Genomic DNA, 16505 nt, shown 5'->3' with positions numbered 1-16505 from the left:
TGTTGCTGTTGGCAAGTCAAGCCGGAGGCGCGTAGCTGCCGCCCAGCGGCTTCGGGGTGAACGACGTCGTTCTCGTCAGATCGGAGTCTGGCTCAAACATAAAGCGACATTTGACAGCCCAAATCATTTTCGAACGCATTGTATGTCTAAAAAAAATCAACTGCAAGCACGAACGATACAGAAACGCAAAGAGAAGCAAGCGATCAACGTAGCCAAGAACTGCAGTGATTCTTTATTCGATGTTAAAAAGGACATACCTAAATGTTGTTTTCTCGTCAATCTACCCAATCGGTGACACAAAGAGAAAAATATTACGGCGTTGCTCTTTTTAAGCCAGTCCAGAAGGGTAGCTCGTTTTCAATAAGCTCGTCATTCGAATCGGGTGCGTTGGGAAGAGAAAACCCGCGGGACGCCGGCCCTCCGGGACTGGAGTTGGCGTCGAAGAGCTACGTTCAAGTGAAACACGTGGACCTTGAGATGAGCTGTGCACCTCGGGGGAGGAAGGTAGTTTAGCCCGGGTTAACGTTGGCAATTTTTCTCCAAATCCCTCCGCGTATATCGGGCCGGTTTGAAATGTGCCGCAAGGTGGCGCCAAAGCACTCGGAGCGCTGTCGCCTCTGAAATGTTTTGGCGGCAATTACCTGGGGACTACTGTACTTTGGGAGAGGGCTTTAGCGCCGCCCGGTGGCGGTGGCAGGAAACTCCCCCCGTCTCAATTACTCATGCGGTGTTTTTCGGCAGGCCGGCTAGCTAGTGCTTTTTTGGGGTATGGGGTTTCGTAAGCGGCGCCCTCAAAAGGGCCCGCGGTCTCCGGAGTTTGGGCTTCTGGAGGCGGGCGGCAGCGAGAGCCTCCTCCGGGCCGAGAGCAGCCGGAGGACCTCGGCCAGGCCGGCCTCCAGCGCCGCCAGCCGGCCGCCCAGCGCCCGCACGTCGGCCTTCAGCTCCAGCTCGGCCCGGCGCGGCGCCGCCGGCGGGAGGTCCCGCTGGGCCCCGCCGGGCCCCGGCGGGCTCCCGGCGTCTCCTGCCCGGTCCGGGTCGGTTTTGCGAAGGGCGGCGGATTCCCCCGCGGCGGCTCCGCCCTCCGCGTTCCCGGCCTCCCCGCCGGCCTCCCCGCCGGCCCGCCCCCCGTCGGCCGCCGTTCGCCCGGCCGGCCGCGATCCTCGGGTCCGGCCTGCCGCCTTCTCGGGCGGCTTCGCCGGCGACGGGGGAGGCGGGGCCGACGTGGCCATTTTGAACTTTGCCCACCCCCCGGCCCCTCCTCCGCGGGGGGCGGGGCCCTCGGCCCCCGTCCCGTCGGCTCGGTCGCGGGGGGCGTCGGCCGGCGGCGGGGGCGACGGCGGCGCCGCCTCCCGCGCGCGGTCGCCGTCCGGGTACGGGGACGGCTCGTCCGCCGCCTGGCCGTCCCGCTGCTGGCGGAACCTCTGGAAGAGCTTGCGGACCGGGTGGTCGTCGGGAATGGAGAGCGCCACCTCGGTGCGCTGCCGCTCCTGCTCCCGCTTCACGTCGGCGATCTTTCGGAAGATCACCTGCCGGGCGGGAAGCGGGACGGCTTAAAACAAAGAAAAAAAAAAAGAAAAGCGCCAGCCCCGCTGCGATCGAGGGATAGATAGGGGTAGAAATGGCCCCCGGATCCGTTTGTGGCCCGCCCGCCTGCCGCGTTTTAGCGTATACTAAAAATTCTCTACTATAAGCCACTACTTTTTTCCCCGCTTCGAATTCCGCGACTTTGTGTGAGCTATCTGCAGGTTGCCACTAGGGGGCAATCTCCCCCATATACAAAGGGAGCGCGACAAAAAATTTGAGTAAAAAGAGGAATCCCCATTCTATTCCACATATATACACTAAAGCTTCAAAATAACAAGGCTGCGAAGCATTTAAAGCAAAAAAAAACAAAAAATGAGAATTTGACTCAATCATCGTAAAAAAATAAAAGCCTGCTTGCATTGTTGCCGGGCGTAAAATAAGCGTGAAGCGAAAAGGCGTCAGTCAGCGGAAATGAAGCGTCGGCTTGCGCTTGAGACCATTTAGCTAATGGCTTTTGAACCAGCGCAGCACTTTTGAGCGGGAATGTCCGATTTTGCCTTCTCCTCGAAAAGCATTGGAGCTCAGCTAAACATTTGCGTTTGCTTGCAATATTCAAAAGCTGAAAGCCGCAATGTCCGGGGGGGTTGAGGGGGGGGGGGGGGGCATAATGGAAGGAAGCCTCACGCCACAATGGAGGCCGCGCCTGGCACAAGTCCCATTTGGTGCGTATTGACGATAAATAGATGTTGCGTTACCCGTTTCCGCAGGTTGCAGGTGAGGATGAGGTTGCGCGAGAAGGAGTTTGCGAAAGCCGTGTAGAATTCCAGCACCCGCATGAGCGCGTCGCGCCGTATGACGTGCAGGTCGCAGTAGGTCAGCGCGCGCACGTTGGCGCACGCTCGCGCCATGCCGCTCTCTTTCCAGAAGACGTCGCCAAACACGTCGCCTTTACCTGGCACGACAGCCAAAGTTCACGCACAATAGCAAAAATCCCACTTTTCTTTTGCCGTCTTCTACGATCGCCCGCCCGCTCGCTCGCTCGCTGTCTTTTGCCGTGGGTCGGCGCTCAAGAGCTATCGTTCGCGGTCGTTCGCGGTCGCAAGCGGCCGCGGCAGTCCTCGATCGCGATTCGCCGTCGTCCGAGGTGACGAATCGCTCGCCGGCTGGCCGAGGTTAGCCGCCCGGGCTCGAAAGCCGAAGGGGCCGTCCCCAAGCGCCCTTCGGTCGTCCCGGCCCCGCGGAACCCCGAAGCTTGCTCGCCGGCCCTCACCCAGTATGGCGACGACTTCGTCGTCCTGGATGACTTCGAGGGAGCCGGAGACCACGAAGCACAGCGTGTCCACGCTCTCGCCGACGTGGAAGATGAGGTCGCCGGGCGCGCAGTGCGCGGTCTGGAACTCCACGGCCAGCGAGCGCAGGCAGCCGTCGCTGGCCAGGCGGAAGGCCGGGTGCTCGTTGAACACCCGGCGGTTCAGGTGCACGCAGATGTCCGCCCGCATGTCTTTGGGGCAGATGGACAAGACCTGGAAGAAAGCAAAATGGCCAGCCGGAGCGCCGGCGGGCGGCGGCGACGGCGGCGGCGGCGGACGGAGCGCCCTTACCTTGTCCGTGTCGATGCCCTTGGACATGGCCCAGGTGGAGACGATGAAGTCCATGACGCGCTCGCTGAGCCCTTTGGGGACCTGGTAGAGCTTGAGGAAGTCCCGCACGTTGTTGAGCATCTCGTGGTAGCGGTTGGTGTTGGTGTACATCTGCTGAAAGATGGTGGTCACGTTTCCGAAGATGGTGGCGTACAGCAGCGCTGAAAGGTGCGTGGACACGTCAAAAGACAGCCGCTGCAGCGCGACAGCAATTTTACCCCTGCCGGCGGGTCGGCAGCCTGAGGTTCCTTTACCGGGCGCGCCCGAGCAAAAAAATACATTCGACAAATAGAAGGAAGTCACTTTTTCTACCGCTGTAGCTTGCGGTTAGCTAGCGAGTTGGGCAACTTTTTGTTCACCCCAAGTTAGATTGACGTGCGCCCGTTAGCCGTTAGCTCGCGAGTGAAGCTATTTTTGAAAATCCGCTCAAGTTAGCTTGACCGGGGAAGTTCCCCTATCGCCGTTAGCTCGCGAGCTGAGCTATTTTTGAAAATCCGCTCAAGTTAGCTTGACCGGGGAAGTTTTTCTATCGCCTTTAGCTCGCGAGCTGAGCTATTTTTGAAAATCCGCTCAAGTTAGCTTGACCGGGGAAGTTTTTCCACTAGTATAGCTCGCGGTTAGCTAGCGAGTTAGTTGAAAACACGCTCGCCCTTAGTCGGAACGAGTTTTTCGAGCGCGGATGTCACCCTCTTTCCATGTTTGCACGGCAGTTAGCGTCAGAAGGACGCGCGCTACCGGAATTCAATTTCGAACTCGCGAGCCCGCCTCATCGTCCGATACGATGTTTGCCGATGCGCGGCGGGCACGCGAGGCGGCCCGGCCTCTTGCGCTGACCTCAAAGAGTCAGTCAGTCAGTCGGCGTCTCTAATGGGGCGCGCCGAGCCAGTGGAGGGGAAGGAGGGAGCCGGCGAGATGGCCGCTACTCGTACTGTACGGCGGGCCGCCGCCGGGAGGCCCCGGGGGGCGCCGCGCCGCGCGAGCCGGCCTGATCCATTTATGGCCGCTAATTGCGCCCCGCGCGGGGACTCGACGCTTTGCGATTTGGCAACGGCGCCGGCGTGACGTGACGCGGCGCTAAACTGCAAAGCGCCGCTGTCACATCGCGTGGCCCTCGCTCTCGTCTCCCGGGAGGCGGGTCCTTCGGCTCGGCCCGTACTGGCGCTCCGTTTTTCAAGGGAACGGAATGATTATTAGCCTCCCGCTCCGACGGCAAACTTCGGCGGAAAGACATCGAAAAATCTTGAGCGCGTTTGCGCGTCACTTCACACTTAAAGACTCGTGGAAAGTCAACTTTTAGCGCTTTTAACCATGTTACGGTGTTAGTCCGTCAGCCGGCGCCGCCTCCTCCTGCGCGTACGGCCCCGGGGAAGGGCTTTTGCGCTGTCCGCGACAGGTGTAATTGCACATCCGCGGCACTAGGTGGTGCAGCGGCGCTCTCGCTGTCAAGGTATGTGCAGAAGTGTTGAACTTTATATTGCTGTCGACGACATTTGTTTTTAAATTGCATCCGTGATGAGCGCGAGTTCGAAAGCAAGCTTTAGTTGCGAGTGACAGCCTTTTTCAAATTGCAAATGGCAAGTTGCGAGGCACGTCAGCGGCAAGGACGCCTTTGCCAATGTAAAGCGCTCCCCGCACGTGTGGCGGGCACGTCACTTTTCATCAGGGAGGCCGGCTCGGCTCGGCTCCCGCTCTCGCGCACTGTCTATTTATTACCTAACGGTGGCACGGCGGCGGAGGGGGTGGGGGGTGGGGGGGGGCACGCTCCAAGACATGCGAAAGGGACGCTTGCACGAATAGAGGAATAGGAAGGAATAGAGGAATTGCCAGTTTCCCTCCCGGGGAGTCCTCCGGCCTCGCAAGCCAACGTCGGACTCCCGAGAGCCTTAAGTCATTGTCTAACTTGACCTAATTGGGGTTCGATCCCAAAGACGCCTTCTTGCGTTTTGCTTTTTCGACCTTAGCTCCTTATTTTGTTTTCTATTTCTTTCAAGCGTCAAAGGCGTAACCACGAAGTGACGGCTCGACAAACGCATCGCCAGTGATTTTTGGTGATCGAGATTCGATTTCGTCCGAACGCTCGGGACCCGACTCCCGACCGACAGCGATCTCGACTCGGGGTTTTGGTTTGGGACGGGCCGGCCGGACGGAACGACCGGCGAGGCTTTCGCGAAAGCCGGACCTTCTTCGCTCCGCGGCTTGCGGCGAGATGAAAGGAGGGGGCGGGGCTTCCGGAAAAGGGGCCGTCCTCCCGGCGCAGGGCGAGCGCTTTACTCACATCCCACCATCATCATGGCGACGGAGAAGATCTTCTCGCCGTCGGTGGTGGGCGCGATGTTGCCGAAGCCGATGGTGGTGAGGCTGGTCATGGTGAAGTAGAGGGAGGAGATGTAGAGCGTGTCCTTGTTGGGTCCGCCCTCCCAGCGCCCGGCGCCGCTGGCGTTGTAGCGGTAGGGCGTGCCGATGCTGAGGGCCAGCTGGTACAGCCAGCTGTCCGTCCTGACGCTGTTGGTGCTCTGGTCGATGACCTCGTAGTCGCCGATGCTGTACCAGATGCAGGCCAGCCAGTGGGCCACCAGGCCGAACACGCACACCAGCAGCACCAGCACGGCCGCGCCGTACTCCAGGTAGTGGTCCAGCTTGCGCGCCACGCGGCCCAGCCGCAGCAGCCGGATCACCTTCAGCGAGCTGAACAGGCTGCTCAGGCCCTGCCGGCCCGACACACCTTTTGAGAGGGCGAGCCAAAACAATGCCGCGCGCGCGCGCGCGCGGCGGCGGAGGAGGAACCCGGCCGACTCACCGGGAGCACCGAGTCCTCGGTCCTGGTGGCGTTCCTGTGGGGGCCGGCCGGCGCCGCAAAGTCCTTGGGAAGGAGAGAGGGGCGGTTCGGGGCGGGCGGACGCGGGGCGGACGCGGGGCGGACGCGGGGCGGACGCGGGGCGGACGCGGGGCGGACGCGGGGCGGGGGCGGCACCCACCTCCTCGAAATGCTCAAAGGCGTTGATGATGTCGTAGGGCAGGCAGGAGAGCAGGTCGATGACGAACCAGGTCTTGAGGTAGTTCATGCGGATGAGGGCGGCGTCGGACACCACCTCGCCGGCGGGGCCCACGAAGGTGGTGTGGAAGTTGAGCACGATGTCCACCAGGAAGATGACGTCCACCACGCTGTCCAGCACCAGCCACAGCAGGTTGTTCTGCCTGGTGCGGAAGGACACGTTGTAGGGCACCATGATGGCCGTGTAGAAGGTGAGGATGAGGATGACCCAGTCCCACGTGGTCTTGAAGGCGCAGTAGTGCAGGATGATGTGCGGCGGCGTCTTGGGCGCTTCCTGCTTGTACTGCGGCAGGATGTCCGAGCCCAGCTGCAAGGCCTGCACGCACGCACGCGCGCGCGCGCCGCTCCGCTCGGAATTCACAAAACGTAAAGATGGCAAAAACGCGATTCCGAGTCCCGTTTGACCGGATGTACCCAAATTCAATCGGTGCTGGTTTCATTCCATAAAAGTCTCGCCGACGAAAGGTTTCATCGGTTCGCGAAACGTGCGCGTCATGGGTTCGTTCGCGAAACCCAAACGGAAAGAGGTCGCGGCAAACGGGAAAAAAAGATGAGACGCAAAGACCGAACAGAAGCGCGTTTCGAGAGAGAGAAGCGCGCCGGGAAAAGGCGTCGCCCACCTCTGCCAATCGGGACGGCTTGTGGGCGACCTCCGTCTTGCTCAGCGGCGCCATCTGCTGGACCAGGTTGCGATTGTTGGTCAGCGCTCGCGTCAGCCTGGCGAACTTTGCCCACCCTCCACAAAAAAACACAACCGTGAAAAGTCAGGAAATGGTCTTTGCTCTCGCTTTTTTTCAGTGACGTAACCCCCCTTTTTTGGAAAGGGTGCCCCCCATGCGCCCCGTATATGACGCGCTCCCTCTTCCAATTCCTTTTCTATGGCTTCGCCGAGTAAGGATTTGGTTTGAAAGAGGGTCCCCCGAGCTCAGCCCGCCCGCCGTCCCGTCGCTCGTCCGGTCACCTCGCGCGGCGTCGTCCTCGATGGGCTGCTTGAAGAGCGTGATGTCCCGGAAGGTGCAGAGGAAGAGCACCACCTTGTCGTTCTCGTTGCGGATGGGCGCCACCTGCATGTAAAGCCAGATGGGCGTTCCTTAGGCCGCCCCCCCAAAGAAAAACAAAGAATGAGGAGGAGCGGGCCCCGGCACGGGGCCCAAACACCGAGAAGAACGGCTCTTTACTGTTTTTGGTGTAGAGCAGCACTTCGTAAAAGTTGGGCTCGTAGCTGTGGAAGCTTTGGCGGATGTTGTCCGTGGTGCTCTTGTCCGTCAAGTCGCCGTACATGAAACTGAAGGCGCGCGGCGTTAGGCGGCGTTGGGCGCGGCGGCGTTGGGCGCGCCGGCGTTGGGCGCGGCGTTAGGCGGCCGCTTGGCTTTCCTTCGCTCCCCCCTTCGCTCCCGTACGTACGGAACCCTCCTTCCGTGCGTGCGAGCGTGCGTGCCGCCATCTGGTCCGGGCTCGAAAGACGGTGCTTCCGTCCTTCCGTCTTTACTTCACGCCATGTGCGAGCCCCAAAAGACCCACCTACCTACCTTCCTTCCTTCACTTCCTTCTCTCTTTCCTTCCTTTCTCCCTTTCTTCCATCCTTTCTTCTTGACTTTCTTCCTTTTCTTCCTTCCCCCTCCATTTCCTCATTCACTTCCTTCCTGTCTTCCTTCCATCCTTCATCACTTCCATCCATCTTTCCTTGCTTCTTGACTTCCTTCTTTCTTTCCTTCCTTCCTTCCTCCCACCCCTTTTCCTTCTTCCTCCCTCCCCTTTTCCTTCTTTCCTTCCTTCACTTCCTCCCTTTCTTCCATCCTTCCTACTTGACTTCTTTTTTTTCTTCCTTCCCCCTTCATTTACTTCCTTCCTTCCTGTCTTCCTTCCATCCTTCATCACTTCCTTCCATCTTTCCTTTCTTCCTTCTTTACTTCCCTCCTTTCCTTCCCTCCCGCGCCCATGCGCGCAAGCGTGCATATTTCACGTAGACGCACCCAAAGAGTTTCCTTCCTTCCCCCTCCCTCCTGGCGCCCCTCCCCCCCTGCGCGCCGCCCGCGTACAAGCCCCAAAAGAAGCGCGGCGGGGGCGTACTTGCAGGTGCTGCTCCTGTGCATGACCTCGGCCCGGTGGTAGCCGGACAGCTTGCAGAAGCCGTCGTTGCTGTACACCACGGGCCACTCCACGATCTGCGCGTTGCCCAACAAGAAGCTGCTTTCTGAAAGAAAAAAAGAAAGAAAAAGAAAGGCAAATGCCGTCATTGGGCCGCGGCTGCTCAACTGCGGAAAAAAAAGAAGCGTGAAACGCCTGAGAATTTGAAGCGGCAATAATAGCTGTTGGTGAAATATTTCCGGCTCCGCTTGGGCCCCCGTTAAAAATGCACGAGGAACCGCAAAGCTTCTCGAGCAAGCGAGCGTTTAGTCCTAATGACTTTGGACGTTTCGGGTGAGGGGGGGGGGCGCACTTTGGGCTGGCGCGCGCGGGTTTCCAGTTCACGCGGGACGCGGACGCTAAATTGAAAAACACCTTTCGGTCCCGGCCCGTCACGATTGAAAAATCGCAATGGAAAAAAAGCCAAAGTAGGAAAACGTCAAGATGCGTCTTTGGGATCGAACGAGTGAATTCTGCGAGCGAATCCCGAGTGGTCGTCACTCTCATGAAGCTCGCCGATCCCCCGAGGCTAGTTTAGAAATACGACCGTCTTCTTTGCGAGAAGTGGCGCTCGGCACGACTGACGGATCGAATAGCAGCAAGCGCGTTCGTCGGGGCGCCGTCTCGGCACGTGCAAAAAGGAAAACAAATTGCGCAAGGGTTAAAAGGCTAAAGGCAAAATAAAAATAATAAAAACAATGGTTGACGAGTCATTTAGATGACCCGTTTAACTTCCAAAACGGACAGACAAGAAGCGCGACTCACCGCTGGAGCGTCGGACAATGTTCTCCAGGAAGGTGTTCTGCGGGGCCACCAGTCCTCTCTTGCCCCCGTGCATGCTTGCGGGCTTCGGGGCGGACGCGCGCGCCGTTGCCGTCGCCGACGCAGATGCCGTCCGCCTCCGAGCCGGCGAGTTGAGCGCTCCGCTCAACTGGCCGAGCGGAGCGAGCGCTACGAGCTTCCGGATCGGCCTTTTCAAAATAAAAGCTCGCAGTTTACTCGCGCGTTTGCCTTTGCGTTCACTCGCGTCACGGCTTACGGGGTCTATACCGTCTTGGAAAATACGCCTTACTATACGTGCCGGGGAATAAACGGTATCTTCCACCGACGCTTAAGCTGTAGCGCTGTTTGATACGATACGGTGCGGTGCGTAGACTTGTCCACCGATGTCTGAGTGCGTCCAGTCCTGCAGAGCCTGAGCACGTCCCGCCGGGAGCAAAAGAAGGCAGGCGCACATCTGGAACAATAAAAAGCCCGGGAGAAGGACGGGCCACTTGTCGGCGACGCCCAACTTTCTTCAGACGAGTGGCTCGCTCCGTGCCGTGTTACAACAATTCCTTGCAACAAATACTTTGCGGCAGCAACGTGTGCCTGTTTTGATTTCTCAGCCCATCAACCCAATTAACAAGAAATGGAACTGTCCCTTCCGTATCATAGAGAAAGGCTTTTTTTCCCCCCACAAAAATCGAACATGTAAATTCAGGGGTTTTTTTCCACAAAAAAACACCCATGCATAGTAAGGCTGTAAATATTTGCAAAAAAACGACCGTGTAAGGCTTTTATTTCACAAAAACGAACCATGTATAGTGAGGGTTTTTTTTCACAACAAAAACAAACGTATACTTTTTTCTTAAAAAAAACGTTAAAAATAAAAAGCCCTACTATACTGTTGTTTTTTTTTTAATAAATGGGGGCAATGGTCAATGCAGCAACTCCCGCTGTCCGGAATGAAAAACACTCAAAATCTTACACTTTGTCCCTCTAGCAGTCGTTCCTTTGTTCAAATGTTTCCTGTGGGAACCCAGTGATCACAACAGTAGTTGAGACACACATCTGGGCATTTTCTCCGGGAAAACTTGTTCATAAACAAATGAAAAAGTTTTTTTACTTGGCTAACTCTGCCAAGTTCATATTAGTGAGTACCTGGGCGTGAATGTGTTCACCCTCTGACAAAAGTATGTTTTGGGACTGAACGAGTTCATATGCGATGTTAGTTTTATTATTAGGGCAGTTCTGGTCCTCTATCGCGTCACAGACATTTGTTTTGATTTCGAACACAATATACATTGTAAATACAAGCGTATAGCTCAATAAATGCACACGCGTCATTACATCGGAATGTTAAAATAAAAGGCCTGACCGCAATTTGTTCACTGGAAGGCGGAGTTGCAGTCACTCCCGAGGACCGGCGTCGTCATGGAAACGAAGGTATTTCAATACCAGCTAATTGGGCAGAAAACAATCTTCGTTCATCTATCCACGGCCGCTTTAGCACAAGGATTAAAACAAGAAATAAAAGGGTAGTCGCCGGCCACAGGGGGAAACGTAAGATGGCCGCCCTCTGGCTTCAGCCGCCGCGAGTCCGTCCCTACAAAGGTCCGTGCGAAACACATAGCCGACGCCACCCGAACGGACTTTGATTGCCGCTCTGCCAAATCTCCCACGTCGCCTTGCGGGCGAGATTTGCGCATGCGCGGCGATCGGAACGCGTTAATAAACCGCCGAGCCGCTTTGTTTTTGTTTTTCGTTTTCTTTTTTTTTCTTTTTTCCTCCCCCTGCTTGGCTACGCTGACCATGAGCCGGCGCGACTAGAAAGCGAGCGAGCGAGCGAGCGAGCGTTCCTTTCGACACGATGGCGACGGACATCTTCAAGACGTTTGTGGAGACGTGTAATTATCTTCAGGACCCCCGGCTGGTGGCCAGCTTCCAGCGGCTCTGCGGGGTCCGGGGCACGTTTCCGGACAAGGCGAGCGAGCCGCGCGACGAGGGCCGGCGCTCGGGGCTGCGGAAGAGGGGCCTCGGAGAGCCGGACGACGCGCTCGGCAACGGGGCGGCCGCTCACTCTCGCTCTCGCTCTCGCTCTCGCTCTCCCGCTCGCGCGGGCGACGGCGGCGGCGGCGGCGACGACGACGACGACCGGCCGGAGAAGGACAGCCCGGCCCGGGCCAAGCCCCTCCGGCGGAACTCGCTGACCGGCGACGCGGGCCAGGAGTTCCTGATCCACAACAAGTTCCTCTTCTACGTGTTCACCTTCGGCACGGAGCTGGGCAACGAGATGTTCTTCATCGTCTTCTTCCCCTTCCTGCTGTGGAACGTGGACGCCCTGGTGAGCCGCCGGCTGGTGGTGGTGTGGGCCTGGAACCTGATGCTGGGCCAGTCGGCCAAGGACATGGTGCGCTGGTCCCGGCCGGCCTCGCCGCCCGTGGTCAAGGTGGAGGTCTTCTACAACTCGGAGTACAGCATGCCCTCCACGCACGCCATGACCGGCACCGCCATCCCCTTCTGCCTCTTCATGCTCACCTACGGACGCTGGCAGGTCAGCCCGATTCCATGCTTCGGGCTAAACTAAAGGACGTTTACCTGAGTGTTGGTCGGTTTTTACTTTGACCCTAATCCCGATTCTGATACCGCCCCGTTGACAAAGAGACTCCCGATAGTAGAGGTAACCCGAACAAAAGTTCCCTTTGAAATACTACAATCATAATTGCGTTGAAATGATTGACTCGTTCAAGAACGCAAGGTTGCGTAAAGTACTTTTGCCATCAAAGTCATAATATAAGCACTTTTGCCATCAAAGTCATAATAGAAGCGTGTAGAAAAGCAGCTTGCTTTAATGACCAGTGTCACAATGTTTGAATAAGGTTTCATAAGTAAAAAGCGGTCAGTCGCCGTGTCAGGTCATCGTTTTATGACTAGGCAAGGTGCACATCTTTTATCTATTGACATAGAGGTTAAATAAAAGGTCCTAACAACAAAGTGGTCAAACTCAAATCCCGTTGAACGCGTTCCAAATAAAATCATGTCTTAATCAGCTGATAACAGCAGCGGCCCGGATGACAGGGAGGTCAAGCGGACTTTGGCGAACATCTGCCATCGAATCCCGGACTGTGAAAACAACATCCCTGGCGTTCAATCGGTATCCGGGCTCGAATGTCCAAAGTTCTAAAACCCTTAAAAAAAACTTGAAAGTACAGTACGTCCCCGGCATCGAACGAGTTGAAACGGGAGCTCCGCTTCTCGATTTGCACCGGCGCACAGAAAGTGAAAACAAGCGGCCAACGTGACAAATAGGGAAGAAAAAAATTGCCACCTTCATCACAATCTGTTGACCCCAAACTTTGGCTGAGCAAGGCGTAGATAAAAGATAAGAAGCGCCAAAGGTTCTGAACCAAGTGAACAACTCGCGCAGTGCCTATGAACCCAGCGGTTTGCTACTTGTTGCTAGTTTACGCTGAGCAGATTTTTCAGATGAGAAGAAAAAAAAATCCAGCGCTCTCTTCGATTAGGCTGAGAATCAAATACGCCATCGATTGTCACGCCGGGAAGTAATAATATTTCATTGCTAGTCAATACGATGACTGGTGCTTGCGTTCTTCTTTTGGCTACTGCTAGCATGGATAGGCGCCGCGGCTGCAAATGTAGCTCTTCTCCTTGCGTTTGCTCACAAATCCTAAAACGCTTGCGCTTGCTTACTCCCTGCAAGGTGCACACGGACCAGTTATCGCTGTTCAAAGAGTATTTCTTCAGATGTTTGTGAGGTCCTACCTTGCGAGTGGTCATTGAACGCACCTCCAGTCAACAGTCAAAACGGGAGCGCAGCCCTCGCTTTGTTACGCTTATCCACACAGATATCAATGTTGTTGTTTTTTAAGCTCTTATCTTTGACTGCATTAGAAACAGGAAGTAGTTGTACTTGGCTTTGCTACATCCCGGTGAAATAGGGAGGAATTTAACAACTATGAATTGCTATGATTGACAACACGATAATTTAATGGCTGGATTTGGGAAGGGAAAAAAAGGGCCCGGATCTATGTTCGGGCTCAACTTCCCTTTTGTCAAACTTCCGGTCTAGCGTCTGACTTTGTCAAACAGGAAATGGCGTGAAGTAAAGCGCTGACGCCGTGTTGTTGTGTTTGTCACGCAGTACCCGCTGGCGCTGGGTTTGTGCGCGGCGCTGTGCTGGAGCGTGCTGGTGTGCGTCAGCAGAGTCTACATGGGCATGCATTCGGTTCTGGTAAGTCCACGCCTCCTCGCTTTCCAAGCCGGCGCGCGTCTCGCGCCGGTCGCTTTCCGCATGCCGGCCGCGGAGAAGTTGGACCGGTTTCCCGGATTAGGAACCATGCAAAAAAATGGAATCCTTTTTCACATTAAAGCAGGAGAACTGCAATAAAAGAGAATAAAAAAGAGATTTTTTTCATCTATCACTATTTTACAAGCATTCTCATCGGCGGCGCTGAAAGAGTTTTTAAAGTGGTCTGAAACATGACCGCGGGAGCATCAGTATCACAAACCTGAAGAAAAAGGTAGAAAACGTTGTGCCGATTTTCGTTGCGATAAAGAGAAAAGGGTGACGGCAATTTAAAAAGGCCGCGCGAACGTCGACAACGAGTGTGCCGCTGCATCACCCGCCATGCGCAATTAGACTTTGCGCAGCCAAAGCAAGCCCCTTTTACCCGGGAAAACAATTACCCGCGGTGGCTAAAATCGGGCTTACAATCAACAATCCGGCCCTCCAGGGCATCTGTTGGTGGCCATAAAACACGCAGTTAAGCCATCCATAACCTTTGAATCATCATTTGATCGCTAAGCGACTGCTGTTTTTTTCCATATCAAGTCTAAACATTGTTTTATCAGTCAGCTGCTTCTAGCGCTCGCGCGAGGTCAACACGGCCAGAAAAGTAGTGCCCGTCAAACAGTTTTTGTTTTTTTTTGTGTGCGTGCGTGTCAGAAGGCAGGCGGCCAATGACAGTGTGTCTGTGTGCGCGCGCGCAGGAAGTGATCAGCGGCTTCCTGCTGAGCCTCCTGATCCTGGCCTTCTTCCAGCAAACCCTGGACAAGATCGACGTCTTCTACATGACGCACGCGTACGCGGCGCCCGTCATCGTGGTGACTCACGTGGGCCTGGGCCTGCTGGCCTTCTCGCTGGACTCGTGGAGCACGTCGCGCGGGGACACGGCCCAGGCGCTGGGCACGGGGGCCGGCGCCGCCCTGGCCACCCACGCCAACTACCGGCTGGGCCTGATGGCCGACCCGCCGCCGTCCTCTCTGCCGCTGGCGCCGCCGGCGCTCGGCGCCGGCGCGGCCGCCCGCGCCCTGCTGCGCTTCGGCCTGGGCGTGGCCGTGCTCCTGCTCACGCGGGCGCTGATGAAGGCCGCCGCCATCCCCGTCCTGTGCCGTCTGGCCGGGCTCCCCCCGGGCGACGTCAGACGGGCCCGCCGCCGCGCCGCCGTGGAGCTGCCCTACCGCTACGCCGTCTACGGCGTGCTGGGCTTCACCTGCTTCTGCGTGGTGCCGCTCCTCTTCGGGCTCCTCCGCCTGGACTGAGCGCCGGCGCGTTGCTGCCGCACCGGGAAAAAGAAAAGTCAGTATTCCGCCAAAACAAAACTGTGTGTGTGGCTGTTTTTTGTTTTGCTTTTAAACACTTGGCCTTATTTCCGGTATTTTTTTTTTTTTTTTACAGTCTTCCCGTGTTTTGCAGGTAGTAACTGTTGGGAGAGAAAAAAAGGACACACGCACATAGGGCTCCACGAGTGGAATACGTAGACATTTTGTTTTTCTTCTGAAGGCCAAATTGAAAGTGACCTCGTTATAACGTGAAATTGACCACATTATAACACAAATTGCGTCTCGTGAAACGGCACCGGTTTTTCCTGGCGTGGCGGCAAAACGTTTGTGTCAAATGGTAATCTGATGGCGTTTTCGGATGAATCTAGAAACGTCTTCCCCAAAAGTCCCTTATTTTGTTTCCATATGTTCTTCGGCTCAATCAAATAACGGAAAATCCTAGCCTCCACAAATACCTTGCAGGGCTTCTCCACGGGTGCAACAGCAAGGCGCTCTAAACGAAAGCGGCCATTCCAAAGCAAACGCGCAGGTCCTGTCGCGCTGGCACGGCTTCAAGCGCAAGGAGGACTCAAGACCCCAGAGGAACATCCGCCATAACGCTATGAAGATAACGGATGGGAGGGCAGAGCTGCATGTCTCAGTTGCAATGGCTAACCGCTCATGCTAACGGAACCCTTCAAGTTGTTTTTTGTCTGATGCCAAATGTCATCACCTGGCCTTCATTTCAGGCCAAAGAAATCAGGAAAGCCCAAATGGAGAAAATCAGTTCAACTCCTCAATCGAATAATGCATTTTCTAGTACTCGCATCTTGCACATGTTTTTTGCAACGACCTCTGAACTTGTGTCGTTTCCCAGCGATTCTTTACAGGGTCCTGAAGTTATCTCATGACGACGCTGCTGTAAATGCAGTCCCGGTAATAGTCAGGGGGGAAAGTAACGCACTATTGATGCAACCGGCTTAAAAAAGAAGAACTTTTAGGCTACCAAGCATTGAAAACACACTGGAGGAGGAGGAGGGGAAAAAAAAAAAAAAAACGACTGATTTTTTTGCATCCTTGATGAAGTCTTGAAAATATCCACAGGCAACTTAATGTTAACTGATTGATTTCATCTTTGTTTCTGATTGTGCTATTGCGCGCGTGGGTTTTTTTTTTTTTAAATTCACCATCACTTTGCTCCAGAGGATAAACCAAATGATGAACTGTGTGATAAAACATGAAATCAGTATTCCAAATGATATTTTAAGGAATTGATTGTTGTTTAACAATTTTTGTCTAACCTGTATCACATCACCACTATTATTATTACTACTACTACTACTCTGTCCGTCACATCATTATGTCTCTTTGTTAAGTTTTTGTATCGCTCTAGTGTGAATGATGTTAACTGTAAAGTTCATTGCTCTCTCAAGTTGGCACATGGAAATATTACAGTATAAAATACAGTATTTTTGATGTAATGTACCATCTTGATTAAGACAATGTATTAAAAAAGTATTATTATTACCAGCACGTTTCAGAGTTCTTGCACTAAAGTGTATTCAAATCTTGACCTCAGCTTTTTTCGGCTTGTATTCATATCTAATTTGTTGGGATGCACCACCAGCCAATCGTATGCTTTTAAGTTTTTTTTTTTTTTTTTTTTTTTTTTTTACTGGTATGGAGGAAGAACGAAACTACAGTAGGATTATAGAAGTTTATATTGATTTTGCGTATTTTCGCTTACACTGAAGACCCGCCTTTGCAGTTTCCACGCAATGTACTAATCATAAATATCTCGACCAAGCTGCAACGAATGAAATTTTAAAATAATGTAT

At 55.0% G+C, this 16505-nt stretch overlaps 2 protein-coding genes across 11 annotated transcripts; one reads left to right on the top strand and one right to left on the bottom strand.

The window, feature by feature from the left end:
- Window positions 1–7: 7 nt before the first annotated feature.
- Window positions 8–13125, bottom strand: LOC148406774 (voltage-gated delayed rectifier potassium channel KCNH5-like). Of its 9 annotated transcripts, none has more exons than XR_015863767.1 (12): window positions 9109–13121; window positions 8287–8410; window positions 7395–7501; window positions 7178–7306; window positions 6837–6952; window positions 6140–6532; window positions 5962–6024; window positions 5440–5869; window positions 2795–3325; window positions 2280–2476; window positions 258–1526; window positions 8–87 (listed from the first exon to the last, which is right to left on the bottom strand). XR_015863767.1 is itself a non-coding variant. In XM_088402911.1 (12 exons), the coding sequence occupies exons 2-12, from the start codon at window positions 9179–9181 to the stop codon at window positions 792–794; spliced, it is 2898 nt and encodes a 965-aa protein (XP_088259037.1). In that variant the 5' UTR covers window positions 9182–11643; window positions 11704–13125; the 3' UTR covers window positions 214–791. The 9 variants fall into 9 exon arrangements, 8 of the variants coding, with proteins under 8 accessions (XP_088259037.1, XP_088259041.1, XP_088259040.1 ...); XM_088402911.1 differs by lacking the exon at window positions 8–87 and having other exon boundaries at window positions 214–1526; window positions 9109–11643; window positions 11704–13125; XM_088402915.1 differs by lacking the exon at window positions 8–87 and having other exon boundaries at window positions 214–1526; window positions 2795–3025; window positions 3126–3278; window positions 9109–13122.
- On the top strand, window positions 10777–16197 carry LOC148406773 (sphingosine-1-phosphate phosphatase 1-like). 2 transcript variants are annotated; one of them, XM_088402923.1, is made up of 4 exons: window positions 10777–11659; window positions 13268–13357; window positions 14116–14704; window positions 15151–16197. In XM_088402923.1, exons 1-3 carry the CDS (start codon window positions 10976–10978, stop codon window positions 14665–14667), a joined length of 1326 nt encoding a protein of 441 aa, XP_088259049.1. In that variant the 5' UTR covers window positions 10777–10975; the 3' UTR covers window positions 14668–14704; window positions 15151–16197. The 2 variants fall into 2 exon arrangements, with proteins under 2 accessions (XP_088259049.1, XP_088259048.1); XM_088402922.1 differs by having other exon boundaries at window positions 10778–11659; window positions 14804–16197.
- Window positions 16198–16505: the final 308 nt, after the last annotated feature.

The sequence above is a fragment of the Hippichthys cyanospilos genome, chromosome 20 (genome assembly GCF_059441005.1).
Source record: "Hippichthys cyanospilos isolate Australia breed blue-spotted pipefish chromosome 20, RoL_Hcya_1.0, whole genome shotgun sequence".
Classification (NCBI taxonomy): Eukaryota; Metazoa; Chordata; class Actinopteri; order Syngnathiformes; family Syngnathidae; genus Hippichthys; species Hippichthys cyanospilos.
Note: the sequence above shows the minus strand (reverse complement) of the source record. Positions and strands in the feature narration are given on the sequence as shown.

Excerpts from the sequence above, each read along its gene's own strand:
- LOC148406774 (XM_088402911.1), bottom strand. The coding sequence starts at position 9,181 with ATGCACGGGGGCAAGAGAGGACTGGTGGCCCCGCAGAACACCTTCCTG. Across the intron at positions 6,533-6,836 it reads AGCCGTCCCGATTGGCAGAG|GCCTTGCAGCTGGGCTCGGA; the intron begins GTGGGCGACGCC and ends GCGTGCGTGCAG. Across the intron at positions 5,870-5,961 it reads CCGAGGACTCGGTGCTCCCG|GGCCTGAGCAGCCTGTTCAG; the intron begins GTGAGTCGGCCG and ends TCGGGCCGGCAG.
- LOC148406773 (XM_088402923.1), top strand. The coding sequence starts at position 10,976 with ATGGCGACGGACATCTTCAAGACGTTTGTGGAGACGTGTAATTATCTT. Across the intron at positions 11,660-13,267 it reads TCACCTACGGACGCTGGCAG|TACCCGCTGGCGCTGGGTTT; the intron begins GTCAGCCCGATT and ends TTTGTCACGCAG. Across the intron at positions 13,358-14,115 it reads TGGGCATGCATTCGGTTCTG|GAAGTGATCAGCGGCTTCCT; the intron begins GTAAGTCCACGC and ends GCGCGCGCGCAG.